Source organism: Chelonia mydas, chromosome 24 (genome assembly GCF_015237465.2).
Source record: "Chelonia mydas isolate rCheMyd1 chromosome 24, rCheMyd1.pri.v2, whole genome shotgun sequence".
Taxonomy (NCBI): domain Eukaryota; kingdom Metazoa; phylum Chordata; order Testudines; family Cheloniidae; genus Chelonia; species Chelonia mydas.
In genome coordinates, this window is record NC_051264.2 from 15,610,461 (window position 1) to 15,623,449 (window position 12,989).

The 12,989-nt window shown below is 58.3% G+C and overlaps 2 protein-coding genes and 1 long non-coding RNA gene across 12 annotated transcripts in view; all 3 read left to right on the plus strand.

The window, feature by feature from the left end:
• LOC114019448 (B-cell receptor CD22-like) overlaps nt 1-12,989 on the plus strand; it is a 163,216-nt gene that overhangs the window by 140,298 nt on the left and 9,929 nt on the right. Inside the window, exons 4-5 of one of the 10 annotated variants that reach the window (XM_043535160.1) lie at nt 11,442-11,705; nt 12,064-12,345. The exons of the other annotated variants lie outside the window; for them this stretch is intronic. Of the exons in view, the coding sequence (XP_043391095.1) occupies nt 11,442-11,705; nt 12,064-12,345 (546 nt within the window). The remainder of the gene's footprint in view (nt 1-11,441; nt 11,706-12,063; nt 12,346-12,989) is intronic. 10 annotated transcript variants of the gene reach the window in all.
• The window catches only part of LOC102937842 (B-cell receptor CD22), a 280,912-nt gene that overhangs the window by 94,442 nt on the left and 173,481 nt on the right, over nt 1-12,989 (plus strand). The window lies entirely within an intron of this gene.
• On the plus strand, nt 7-1,908 carry LOC119564096. The gene is made up of 2 exons (XR_006287325.1): nt 7-178; nt 1,339-1,908. It is a non-coding gene; the product is annotated as an uncharacterized LOC119564096 (long non-coding RNA).

Here is a 12,989-nt window from a genome sequence, read left to right on the forward strand (position 1 = left end):
CCTTCGGGGTCTGTGTCCCCTCGAGACTTAAGGCCCCCGGTTTCTATAGGCCGTGTCTAGTTCTCTTTGTTCTCGTTAGCACGGACACACGACCCGTAGCCGGGGCTGCAGACACACGCTGGAGCCAGATGTGCTGCTACGGCGTTTCTGCGATTTAAAGTTCATCTTCCGGCTGATGGTTTGTAACTTTGCTCCTTGGCGCCTCTTTGCCCAGCATCTCAGGGCCTCAGGGTTTTCCTCGCTCACTTCCTTCTGTCAGCGTCTCTTCGCTCCGAGGCCCAAAATAGGGAAGCTAAAACCTTGCAGGCCTCGGCCCACAGGCCTCGCGTTTCAGCCTTCCCGCCTGAGCTCTCGAACACGGGCCTATTCCGTCGAACTCCTCATTGGCTGGAGCCCTCCATAATCCAGCCCCTTAACTCGACTGAACAGACAGGGATTGTACGGGACATGACATGTTAATGAATCGCAACCTCACTATCAGCTAAACTCACCGGCTACACCCCGGTATTCCCCTAGGTGTCTCCCACCAGCCCCCCAAATCACCATCCCCCTGCACCATCCCCATCCCTGTTGCCATCCGCCCAGCCCGGTTCTTACCCTCCACAGCCCCCTCCTGCCGCCAGCCTCTCCCGAGCAGGTAACGAGCCCCCACATTAACGAGGACGATGAGGAGCAGGTTGGCAGCCACGAGGCTGGGGCTCAGACGGCTGCCTTCTCAACACGTAAATCCCGCCCGGCTTCTGGCAGCCACATGTCCCCGGTCATGGGCCGCAGGGCAGCAGCCTGGCAGTGGAGGGTAAAACTGTCGCCTTCCCTTAGTGCTGCCTTCCCTGCCGGCCACGAAACCTCGATCCTGGGCATGTTGGGGGCGACTGAGGGCGAGAGTCAGGTTAGACAATGACAGGGACTCAGGTCCGACAACACAGCCTAGGAGTCCCCCTGGCTCTAACCACTCCCAGCCCTTCCCCTAGAAAAGGAACCGTGACAGCGTCTTCATGGCTGTGACGGGGATCCTAGTAGGGAGCCAGCTGTGGTCACTCTGTAGGGCTAAATTTTAAAATTGTACTATCAGAATTGCTGTAAACCTTGATTTCATTCTGCCAGCCACCCTTTTGGAATAACAGAAAGGAATGACTGTCTGAGACTGGGATCCTGTTTCCCATATGCATTACAATTAGGACCTGTTCTAAAGTTTAGTTAGTAAAAGACAGGATTTTGTATTGTGTCTCTGGTAAATAGATTAGAGAAATGTTGAGGGCCTGAAGCCCCAATGTGAATTGTTTTAGTTCTAAGATTTAGCAAGGCTTAATTTACAATGTATTCTGTATACCTTGGAAGGTTTCTGTGAGAGACTGTTTGTGGGAATGAGGAATGCATGCATCAGGAAAAGAGAAAGTGTGAAAGCCATCCCAAATGTCCAGATGGTCAAGAAAAAGTGAGAGACTTGGAAACAGCAGGAGACAATCAGAAAATATCCATTGTCTCCACGCTAAACATGTCAGCAGCATTGAGGACCTCAGAGGTGAGGCAGGCACCCCCAAGGCGAGACAACAAATACATGATAACAGCAGAAAACCCCAAGATTAACACCACTTAAGGACTAATGATTACAGGAGGACATTGCAAAATGCATGGACTCAAATGGGACTTTACAACTATAAAGATGGGGTGTTTTGCCGTGGAACTCTGGGTTCAGTCCTGCAAAGCCTCGGAGCATCGGGTCGCGTCCGACAGAGCCCTGCTCCTCACTCGTGCTCAATCTAACTGGCCAGTACATTGACTTGAGCTACAAACAGACTGGTAACTATAAAGACCATCTGCAGGACTTGTGTGTGTGTGTGTGTATTTTGTGTGACTGAAAGAATATGCTAAGTGTTGTATTTACAATAAACGTGGCATTTTCCCTTATCCCTCTTGTAAGATCCTATTGGTATTATTTTTTTAGTACTCAATTAGGGTGAACTGCAAAGAATGGGGCAGACAATCCCCATAAAGCTGGTGGATATTCCAACACTTAGATTTACCAAGACAGCATAAAACAGCTTCTTTATTACCTCACGGGTTACTCAGCCATCCAAACAACACAGTTCCCTTAAAGTGACCCAGCCTCAGGCCTCCATCCAGGTACCCACGTCAAATATGACGAACATTTCTGTAAATCGTATTTCATCATATAAAAGAACAGGTTCTACCAACCCCCAAAGGATCGGACGCATCACCTCCCAGCTTAAGGAATGTTTCAGATCTTACCCAAATACACGCTCCCGCCAATTCTCATGAACTAAACTAAAATTTATTAAAAAACAAGAGAGAGAGTCTGGTTAAAAGATCCATATACAGACAGACCTGAGTTCAATTCCTTTGGGTGCAGATTCAGAGCAGAGATGCTGAGCTTTGTAGCCACAAAGTGTTTTTTCAGAAATAGTTCATAGTCCAATGTCCAAATCTCACATTCAGGGCGCACCCGCACAACTGGGACCTCAATCTTGCAACTCAAACTTCCCCTGAAGAAGCTTAAGCAGATCTGAGATGACAGATTCAGGACCCAAGGATCTTTTATACAATTTCATGTCCTCTTTGACAAGTTGTCCAGCCCTGGTATGGGGCCATATCCCCAGGCCTTCCTCCCTGGAGACACTATCTTCCTGTAGCCCTCCCCAGACTCAGTCCTTACTCAGCATCACAGTGTGAGAGGGAGCCCAGGTTGGTAAGTGAGAGGGCTCAGCGGTACCCAGTTCCATGTTGCACCCCAGGGAACCCCTCACAGTGGCTGGGAGTCAGGACTCCTGGGTTCTATTCTTGGTTCTGCCCCTTTGCCCATGGGGGATGGGGACCCTCCTCTCACGCGCCAAGGGCTGAGCGCCCTCCTCAGATACTTTGAGATCCCAGACTGGCCAGCGCTAGAAAAGGACCGAGCCTCATTCCGTTCAACCAGGGCCTCTCCGAGCACCGGGTGTCCGTGGTCCTTCGAACCTCTAACCCAGCGGGCCGCATTTGGCCTGGGGCTGGGGAGTCTCTGGGGCTGGGCGGGGTTAAAAGGAACAGGCACCACCACACACCCCCCGTTGTCACCAGCGCTGGGGCTGAGCTTTCGCAATTTCCAGAGAAAGGGGAAGTTTCTCTGCGGCAGCCAGACAACAAAGTGAAGTGCGTGGAGCCAGGACCCCCCGAGTCCCGACTCTCAGCCCCCTGTTCTAACCGCTAGACCCCACGCCCCTCCCCCAGCTGGGGATAAAAACCGGAAGTCCTGAGTCTCAGTCACTGTAACCACTGGACTTTATTGCTACCAAACCAGCAAGTACATTGCCTTTAAAGGCAGGGGACACACGATCACGGTTCCCTTTCCTCCCCTGAGCCACCAGCCACTCACGGCGCCTGGGGCTATTGCCACAGATGTAGATGAAGATGATTCCTCGTTACCTGCCCCCAACCTCCCTCCTCTCCTGCTAGTGTCAGCGGTGGGATCAGACCGGAGACCCAGCCGCTAACCCAGGCCCAGAGCCCAGGTAGGAGACGCTTTTCCTTGTTTTGGGGCAAAAAGACAGAGTTGGGGAGAATGATTCTTCGCATCTCTAAATGCCTAAAAGGAGATTAAATGGTGAGAGTTTCTTATGGGAGGGGCCGCAGCTGAGATCGGGGCCTGGTGAGGCAGGCGCTGCCCAGACACAGCCAGAGACAGTCCCTGCCCCAAAGAAATTACAATTAAAATAGACAATAGGTGAGAGAGAAAACTGAGGCACAGGGAGGAGCAGTGACTGGCCCGCTATTGTATGGTGGGTCCATGAAAGATCTAGGAGTAGAACCTGGGGCTCTGTGTCCCACTGGTGTGCTCCAGCCACTGGGCCACACTGTCACTGGGGGTGGCATTGAAAATACACTGGGGGCTTCCCAAGCACAGCGTGAGAGCCAGTCTCCGCCTGACGCGCTCACGGTGTAAGATATGGGGACTGAACACGGCTGGGCGACATTACCCGGCGCTGTTAAACACCTGCCGTGCCCTACCCCAGAGCAGGCTGCATTTCACTGTTCGTGAAGGTGTCACTGAAGGTGTTTGAGATCTTTTGGGGGAGCCCATGCTAGACTGATCAACTGTTCAGAGAGGGAGCATCATGTCTGGGACAGAGCTCGGGGCTGGGAACCAGGACTCCTGGGTTCTATCTCAGCTCTGGGAGCAGGGTGGGGGCTAGTGGGTTAAAGGAGGGGAAGCTGGGAGCCAGGACTCCTGGGTTCTAGTTCCAGCTCTGAAAAGGGAAATTTATTTTCAAACGCACCCGGGCCCTCAGACCCTTGCTGGCCAGTTGCACCGTGACCCAGAGCGAACGTTCTCGGAGCGGTTGGGTAACATCAGACACTGGCTCTGCCCAGGCTGCGGTCACAGATACACACACAGACGGGCCCCGATACACAATCCAGCTATCGGAGACGAAGCAGCAGAGGAAGCGCGAGGGGGTGCAGAGCTGCAGGACGGGCTGGGGGGCTGTGTAGGGGGCTCTCCCCTTGCAGTCAGGGCTGATCTCTGCATCTGGGGCTTTGCTGTTCCCCACTGAAACATTGAACCCCGACCCTGCCCCTTGTGCCTGTGATACCCTTCCCCCACATGGCTCTATCCCAAGGGGTCAGAATGTCGCCCTGGGGTCCCTGCCACACCGCAAAGTGCTTTGTTCCATTCCACCTCCCTGACTCTCCCTGCACATGTCGGCTCCATTTAGGAACCGTCCTCTAGTCCTGCCCTAAAAATGCCCTCTGCGTTGCTGTGAGCTGTCGAAGAGCCACTCGCCCCTCCCCAGAGGTGGCTGCATTTCACCCCTGAGGCCGTAAGCCCAGCACACATGGCCCGCTAGGCACACAGGGATAGAAATGCAACCAGTCCTTGCTCCGCCAGGCCAATCTCCATGTTTTACTCCCTTCTGGTTAGGAAGTTCTTTTACAAAGGGCTCTAGGTGTAAAATACCTGGTGAGGCAGCCGATCCCACGGCCGGATGCCATCGCCCGGCGCAGACGAGCTGTCACCCAGAAATGCTGCAGGTGAATCATTCCCGGCCCCTTTCCCCTCCCAGGCCGGCTGAGCGCTCTGCCCTGGACGGAGATGGCCTTGGTGCTGGTCCCTGCCTTTTGCCTCCTGACCGGTGAGTAATTCACACAGATGCCACGCGCCGCCAGCCAGGCGACCGGTGGGGACCATTTCCCCAGCCCTGGGAGTGCGTCTACACTGCCAGGAGGGCGCTCGGAACCGGGTTCCATCACAGGGAAGTCCCAGCCACTCGCACCAGCGGCTCCACTTCAAGCCTAGGGGGTGTCTGGCCTTGAACCTGACCCCGAGCGGCCGGGTCCTTGCTGCTGGTTTCACCCCGGTGGAGAACACGCCTGGTTCTCACGGCAGAGTCAGCCTGGTCTAGCCTCGGCCACCCTGGGCTGAGCAGTGAGGGCCTCAGCCGCTCTCGTCCCCCGGGCTGCCGTTTTCCCTGCGCCACGTCCTGCCTCCGGGCTTCTGGCTGCCGCAGCGAGTCAGGGTGTCTCCTGGGCCGGCCTGGAGAGCTCTGCTCCCTGCCCTGCCCGTCCGCCCAGCTCCGGCCTGGCTGGCCCCTGTCCGCGTCCGCCCCGCACTCCTTGTGCATGGGAAGTGCCTGACCTAGGGTTGGCAACCCTCCAGGACTGTCCTGGAGCGTCCAGGAATTAACAATTAATTTTTAATTAAAGATTATTATGTGATGAAACCGGCAGTAATTTGTCCAACCAAAGTTGGCAACCCTAACCTGACCCCTCACCAGTGGGGCTCCTCCTGCAGTCAGGGCCTCTGGCCCAAGGGTCAGACACCCTACTATGGGTGGGGGTTGAACTGAGTGGGGATGAGGGGTGCACTGAGGGGCGAGATGGGGACCTGAGTTGAGGGCAAATGGGGAGTTGAACTGAGGGTGGCTGGACTGAAGGGGGTGGCCAGGGAAGGTGAACTGAGCAGGGTTTTAGGGGGACTGAACTGAGAGGGGGTGAACTAATGGGATGCAGAGGACGGACTAGATGGAAGGGGGGCTGGGCAGATGCGGGGAGGGGGTCGGCCTGGACTGATGGGAGAACTCGGGGGGACAGGAGTGATTTGGGAGCTGGGGTGAGTAATTGCTGGGCTGGGGATGGGCTGATGTTGGGAGGGGGGGCACCTCCAAACTCTCCTTCCCCAATTCACAGGGGAGCGCTGGCCGGGCTCTCTGTCACCCCCAAGCCAGGAGAGGGCGGGGGCCTCAGACAGCCCCACAACACAACTTCCCCGATTGTGTTTTAAAGCCCCTGGTTTGGGGGCTGAGCTGATGCTGGGTTCTCCCGGCGGGATCCGTGCGGCAGCCCAGCCTGCGGGCGGGTTCCCCAACTCTCAGGGGCCGGGCGCCGGTCTGATCCCCGATTCCTGTCCCCGGCAGGCGCCTACGCCCAGGAGTGGAACGTGACACTCGCACCAGGGCCCCTGGCTGGAGGGACCGGCTCCTGCGTGACCATCCCCTGCTCCTTCACCTACCCCGCGGGGTGGAGGGTCTGGATCGTGAGCTGGACACTGGACGAGGATCAAACCGTCTATCACTCGGAGGAGCCTCTTGTCCACCCGGAGTTCAAGGGGCGCGCCCGCTATCTGGGGGACCGGCAGGGCAACTGCTCCCTGCGGGTGTCGGGGCTGCGCCCCAGCGACCAGGGCACCTACCGCTTCCAGTTCCACGCAGCAGCGGACGGTGGCAGGACGGACAGCTGGACGAGTGAGCCAGGACTTCAGCTCAGTGTCTCCGGTAACCAGGCTCCGTCCAGCGCCCCCGGGTCAAGGCAGGGCCCGAGGAGAACCGCAGAGAGGGCACCACACGCCAGCGCAGACACCCCGAGCAGGGCTTGTCCCCTCCAGCAGGGGGCAGCACCGGGACACACACACACAGGCGCGAGCCCGGGGGCCCGGCTCCAGCAATGTTCGAGGCCGGGTCTCTCCCCCGGCCCCACCTGCCGCCCCCCTGCAGCGCCCCCGAGTGTCCCCCGCCCCTCCCCTGCAGCTCCCGGGCCCGCCTCCCCGCAGCAGCTGCCGCCGCGGGGTCCTAGCGCCCCCCGGCTCCCAGCCCCCCTTGCCGGGACAGGCGGACCCTGAGCCTGCCCTTCCCCCGCAGACACTTTCATTTTCCAGCGGGACCCTCCACTAGCACAGGGGGCCCCGCCCACAGTCACCGCCCCTGCCCCACGCTGGACAGGGGGCAGCCCCAGTGAAGCTACAGTGAGGGGCAGCGGCAGGGGGGGAGGGGCACATGTGATTGCAGCCCCCCCCCCACGACCCCCGAGGAGCACGTGCAATGGCAGGGGTGCGAGTGTGGTGCAGGGGAGAAGGGGGGGGCCCTCCCCTGGAGCTCACTGCTGCCTGTGGGGAGAGGGCTGGGGGGAGTCCTCCTCTCTGGCCCTTGCCCCAGGACAGCCTGTCCTCATCCCCATCCCTGTCCCACCCCCGAGCCCTCACCCCCTGCACCCCAACCCTGAGTCCCCCCCACACCCCAAGCCCCTCATCCCCATCCCCACCCCAGAGCCCTCCCCCCCTGCACCGCAACCCTCTGTCCAGCCCTGAGACCCCCACCCCAAACCCCTCATCCCAGCCCCACCCCAGAGCCCTCACATTTTTACATTATTTTAAAAAATGTCCAGTAACTCCTCGCTTAACGTGGTCGTTCTGTTCCTGAAAAATGCGACTTTAAGTGAAACGATGTTCAGCGAATCCAATTTCCCCATAAGAATTACTGAAAATGGCGGGTTAGGTTCCAGGGACATTTTTGTTTTGCCACACAAAAGACTCTATCTATCTATCTGTCTAGACACACACGCAGAGTATAAGTTTTAAACGAACACTTGAATACTGCACACAGCGATGATGATTGCGAAGCTCGGTTGAGGCGGTGGAGTCAGAGGGTGGGGTGGTTCCCAGGGAATGCCTTACTGCCGAATGATGAACTCGCACTCGGCTCAGCCCCCAGGAGTCAACACCTCGCTGTTAATGCAGCCTCACTCTACAAGGCAGCAGGAAGGGAGGGGGGAGAGGGGAAGACAGCAGGGCAGAGAGAGGCAGAGACACACACACCCTGTGTGTGAGGGAGAGACTTTGAGACGGCAGCTGCTGCCAGCAAGCTCCCTCCATTCTGAGCCCTGCTGTGTCCCCCCCCCCCCGGTCCTCTGTGGAGATGGGGGGCAGAAACGGGGGAGGGGGATACCCTGACAACAACACCCCTCTTCCCCCTCCCCACCTGTGTCACGGAGTCCCCGGGCGATGCTCTGGAACGGCTCCCCATGAAGCCAGTCAGGACTCTGGGGAAGCCTCCTCTCTGGGAGCAGCCTGTCTGCAGGACACACAGCTCACCCGGCTTCCACCTTCCTGGGTCTGACCTCGGAGCATTCAGCCTCTTCTGCCCCTCCGTGCGCTTCCCACAGCAAGTCCGCCCAGGTGGGGTCCTGGGGAAGCCAGAGGGTCCTGCCCCCAACTCCACAGTCAGATGTGACTCTCAGCCAGCCAGTAAAACAGAGGTTTATTAGATGACAGGAACATGGTCTAAACCAGAGCTTGTAGGTGCAGAGAACAGGACCCCTCAGCTGGGTCCATTTTGGGGGGGAGTGAGCCAGACAACCACGTCTGTACTTCACTCCATGTCCCAACCAGCCCCAAACTGAAACCGCCTCCAGCCCCTCCTCCTCTGGGCTTTGTCTCTTTCCCGGGCCAGGAGGTCACCTGATTCCTTTGGTCTCCAACCCTTTAGCTCTCACTTGCAGGGGGGAAGGGCCCAGGCCATCAGGTGCCAGGAAACAGGGTGTTGGCCATTCTCTGTGTCCAGACTCCTTCACACACCTGCCCTCTAGGGCTCTGCAATGATCATACACCCTTACCCCACCCCCTAGATACTTAAGAACTGCATAGGGGAAACTGAGGCACCTGCACACTATTCAGAGGAACCATTAAGAACAGTCCCACTTCATCACAACCTGCACATAGGGTGACCAGACAGCAAGTGTGAAAAATCAGGACCGGGGTGAGGTGTTATAGGAGCCTATATATGGAAAAGACCCAAAGATCGGGACTGTCCCTATAAAATCAGGACATCTGGTCACCCGCCCTGCGGAGCGAGCAGGAGGCTCCCAGAGCAGCTCCCCGGCAGAGGGCAGGGGCAGCACAGGGCCGTGTGGGCAGGGACGGCTGAACTCCCGGCAATTGGGAGCCTGATGGGCGGCTGCTGCACAGGGAACTTAGGGGAGCTGATGGGGGAGCTGTCGGCCCACCCTGGTCCCCACCAGCTCGCTCCAAGGGGCTGCTCTTTCTGCAGGCAGTGGACAAAGCAGGCGGCTGCCAAACAACCCAATAAGGGAGCATTGGGCAACTTTAAACGAGCATGTTCTCGAATTGAGAGCTTCTCAAACTGTGGTCCGTGGACCACCAGTGGTCCGCGAGCTCCATTCAGGTGGTCCGCGGCTAGTTCCCTCTCAGGTGCACTCCTGGGTGACCGCACAGGAGAGAATGAAGGGCCACCCCCTCATTAGTGGAGCTGCGCAGGCCTGGCTCCTCTAATTAGGTGCGTGGACCCTGGACAAGATGCACATGTAAGGGGAGGTGGTCGCCTTGTGGGAAATAGAGGGTAGGTAGGAGGGGTCAGCGGTGTGAGAAGAGGGGGTGGGGGGAATTTGGGATGTGCAGGGCTACGGTGGCCAGAGAAAGAGGCTCCAGGGCTGCGGCTGCTGGGGAGAGACCCCCTTCCTTCCCAGCTTCAGCTCTGTGGCTGCTGTGGCAGGGGAGAGACCCCCCCTCCTTTCCAGCCAGAGCTCAGGGGCTGCTGCAGTGGGGGAGAGAGGGAGAGACCCCCCCACACACACTCTCCCCTGCCGCAGCAGCCCCCAAGCTGGGGCTGGGAAGGAGAGGGAGAGACCCCCCCTCCACTCCTTCCCAGCCCCAGCTTGGGGGCTGCTGCGGTGGGGGAGAGAGGGCACATCCATCCCATTAGAAAGGTTAAGACGACTGAAATGAAAATATGAGTTGTGTGCTTTTATGTGTAGAAGAAAAAAAGTTCATTATTATTTAGGGTTTTTTAATATAGTACTTTCACCCGAAGTGCTTTACAATGATTAGTTAACGATTCAAACAACATTTGGAAAGATCATTAAGTGGTCCACAGAGACCCTCAGGAATTCTCAAGTGGTCCACGGAAAAACAAGTTGGAGAGCCCCCGCTCTGATTGATCAGCAAGGAAACAACAAAACAAGGTGAACCAGGACGACTTTAAGTGAGGAGTTACTGTAGATTGGCTTACAAGGGGGGAGGGGCCGGGGGAGGGAGGGCTTGGACCTGTTCTGGGCACCACCAAAAATTATACAAACCAGCCGCCCCTACACACACACACACACCATTTCTGCCTTGCTCTGGAATGCAAGTGCTTAGAGCTGGGAGTCAGGACTCCTGGGTTCTCTCTCCAGCTCTAGGGGAAGGGTGGGGGGGAGTGGTTAGCGCAGGGGGGACTTGTGGGTTAGACTCCCAGGCTGTTGTCGGACCTGCGTCCCCGTCCCTCTGTCTAACCCTTGGCCTGCGCTGAAGAGCCGCTGAGACGGACCCTGCAGCCAGTGTAATGCAGCAGGCATGAGGGGCTCTCAGGTGGAGACTATAGTGGGACTGGGACCCTGCAGGACCCCCCCCGAACAGCGGGAACGGGTAAAATGAGCTTTGTTGGGGGTGGGCAAAAAACCAGGCTGCGTTAATTGGCAGGAAAACACTAAATCTCATAAATGTACCAAGAGTCACCTACTGGGGAAATAGCTAAATATTTTGTTTCAGCTTCTCTTTCCTCTCCGTGTTTATCTCCCTTGCTCCAAACCTGGGGAAGTGCCCCCGCCCAAGTCAGGTCAGACCCATTCTGTGATAACAGGAGTTGAAGTGTGTTTCTACCTGGTTCAAGCAAGATTTTCTTCTTTTAGTGGTAAAAATTGTCTCTGAATCCCGTTGGTGCAGATCAGATCGTCACCCACCGGTTTCTGTCGGTCGGTTGGTTGGTTTTAGCAGCCTGGGGGAATCTGTCTCTCGTGTGGGATTTGCGGGATTTAAGGTTTTTGTGCCTGGAAGGGGGATGAAAATGGAAAAACCAAAGCAGGGCACTTGAATAACAGGAACGGGACAGAATTAAAACAATCCCGCTTGGGGCTCCAGTCTGAGGCCCGATGTGTGGTGCCCCCGCTGGCGGCTGCGCCCCTCCGGGCAGACCCAGCGCTCCCCGTATCTCAGGTGAACTTTTGCTGCTCTCCCTCCTGGCCACAAGCCCTCATTGCCGGGGCCAGCCGAGCTCCCAGGCTCGGCCATGCCCACACCCTGGGGGCTACCCCCACTCTGCAGCCAGGCCGCGGCCCCTGGGAGCGCTGCCAGGCCCAGGGCCCCAGCAGGGTTCAATGGCTCCTGACTCCTCCTCTCCTCACAGACGATCTGTGCCAGCCCTCCCTGGGGCGCCGAATGCAACCGGGACCCTCCCTCACCTGCTCTGTGCAGGCAACCTGCCCCCATCACCCCTCGTGGTACGACCGAGATGGCGAACGGCGGAGCCCAGGGGAAACCCCGGGCAGGTCTGGGGCGACCGAGCTGCGAATATCCCCGTCCCAGCTGCACCCCGGCATGGCGCTGAGATGCCAGGTGGATGGATACAGGGATGAGTGTGACTCTGACCAATCCCAGCCCCTGGGGACAGGTGAGCTCTGCTTCTACACATGGCATGGCTAGAGCGGGGGGCGGGAGCCAGGACACCTGGGTTCTATCCCTGACATGGGGGGAGGAGGGACGACTGGTTGGAGTTGGGAACCCCTGTTCTATCTATCTATCTATCTATCTATCTATCTATCTATCCCCAGTTCTGGGAGGGGGGTGGTCTAGTGTGCTAAAGTGGGGGAGACTCGGTGCCAGGACTCCTGGGTTCTTTCCCCAGCTGAAAAACTCTCACCTGGCTTTACCAAATATTCTTGCCCTGTGGCACTGGACAGGGAGGGACCTGCCCCTTTGTTCAGTCCCGGGGCCCCGCTGACAAACTCTGTCCCGACTCTCACCCTCAGTTGCCCGCAACGTGCCCAGGGTCGAGGTTTCATGGCTGGCAGGGAAGGCAGCACTAAGGGAAGGCGATGGTTTTACCCTGCGCTGCCAGGCTGCTGCCCTGTGGCCCGTCCCCGAGTACGTCTGGTCCCACGGGGACGTGTGGCTGCCAGAAGCTGGGCAGGATTTACGTGTTGAGAAGGCAGCCGTCTCCGACGGAGGGAGCTACGCGTGCGGGGTCTGGGTGTCCGGCCCCGGCTGGGGGTATCTGAGCCTCTCTGCGAGGGAATCGGTCGAAGTTCAGCGTAAGCAGCGAGGGCTGGCGAGAGCCTCCTCCCTCGCAGCCCCCGATACTCCCCACACGGCCTCCTGGAGCAGCCTCGCGTGACCTCATCTCGTCCCCCCTGCTTTGCCCCTGCCTCATATTCCGCCCCCGCCTCCTAATAACCGGGTTTGCTCAACCCAGTGCTGCTGGCTCTGGGCTGGGCCCCCTGCTCCTCTGAATCGCTCATGTGGCTGGGCCCAGCAGAGACAAATTCAGTTTGTGTCCCCCCCACACACCTGCCCAGGGCCCCCAGCCCCCTTTGGGCCAGTGCCCATCACCCCACCTGCCCCGGAGCCCCATTCCACACTGAGCTCGGCCCTGTCCCCTCCCACCTTCCGGGGTGTCCAGCCGCCTCTGTGCCAGGTCCTGCCCCTCCAACTGCCGTGTGTCCCCGGACCCCTCTGGGACAGTCTCTGCCCCCCCCTCAGCTGCCCCAGACTCCCAGCCCCATATGGGCCAGGCCCTGTACCATCCCTCACCTGCTCCAGGCCCCCAGCTTGCTCTGGGCCAGACCCTCTCCCCCTCAACTGCCTTGTGCCCAGACCCTTCTGGGGGACTCCTCCCCCATATCCCCATGCTGCCCTGCCTGTTCTCACCCCCTGGAGCCACATGGGCCAGGCCCTG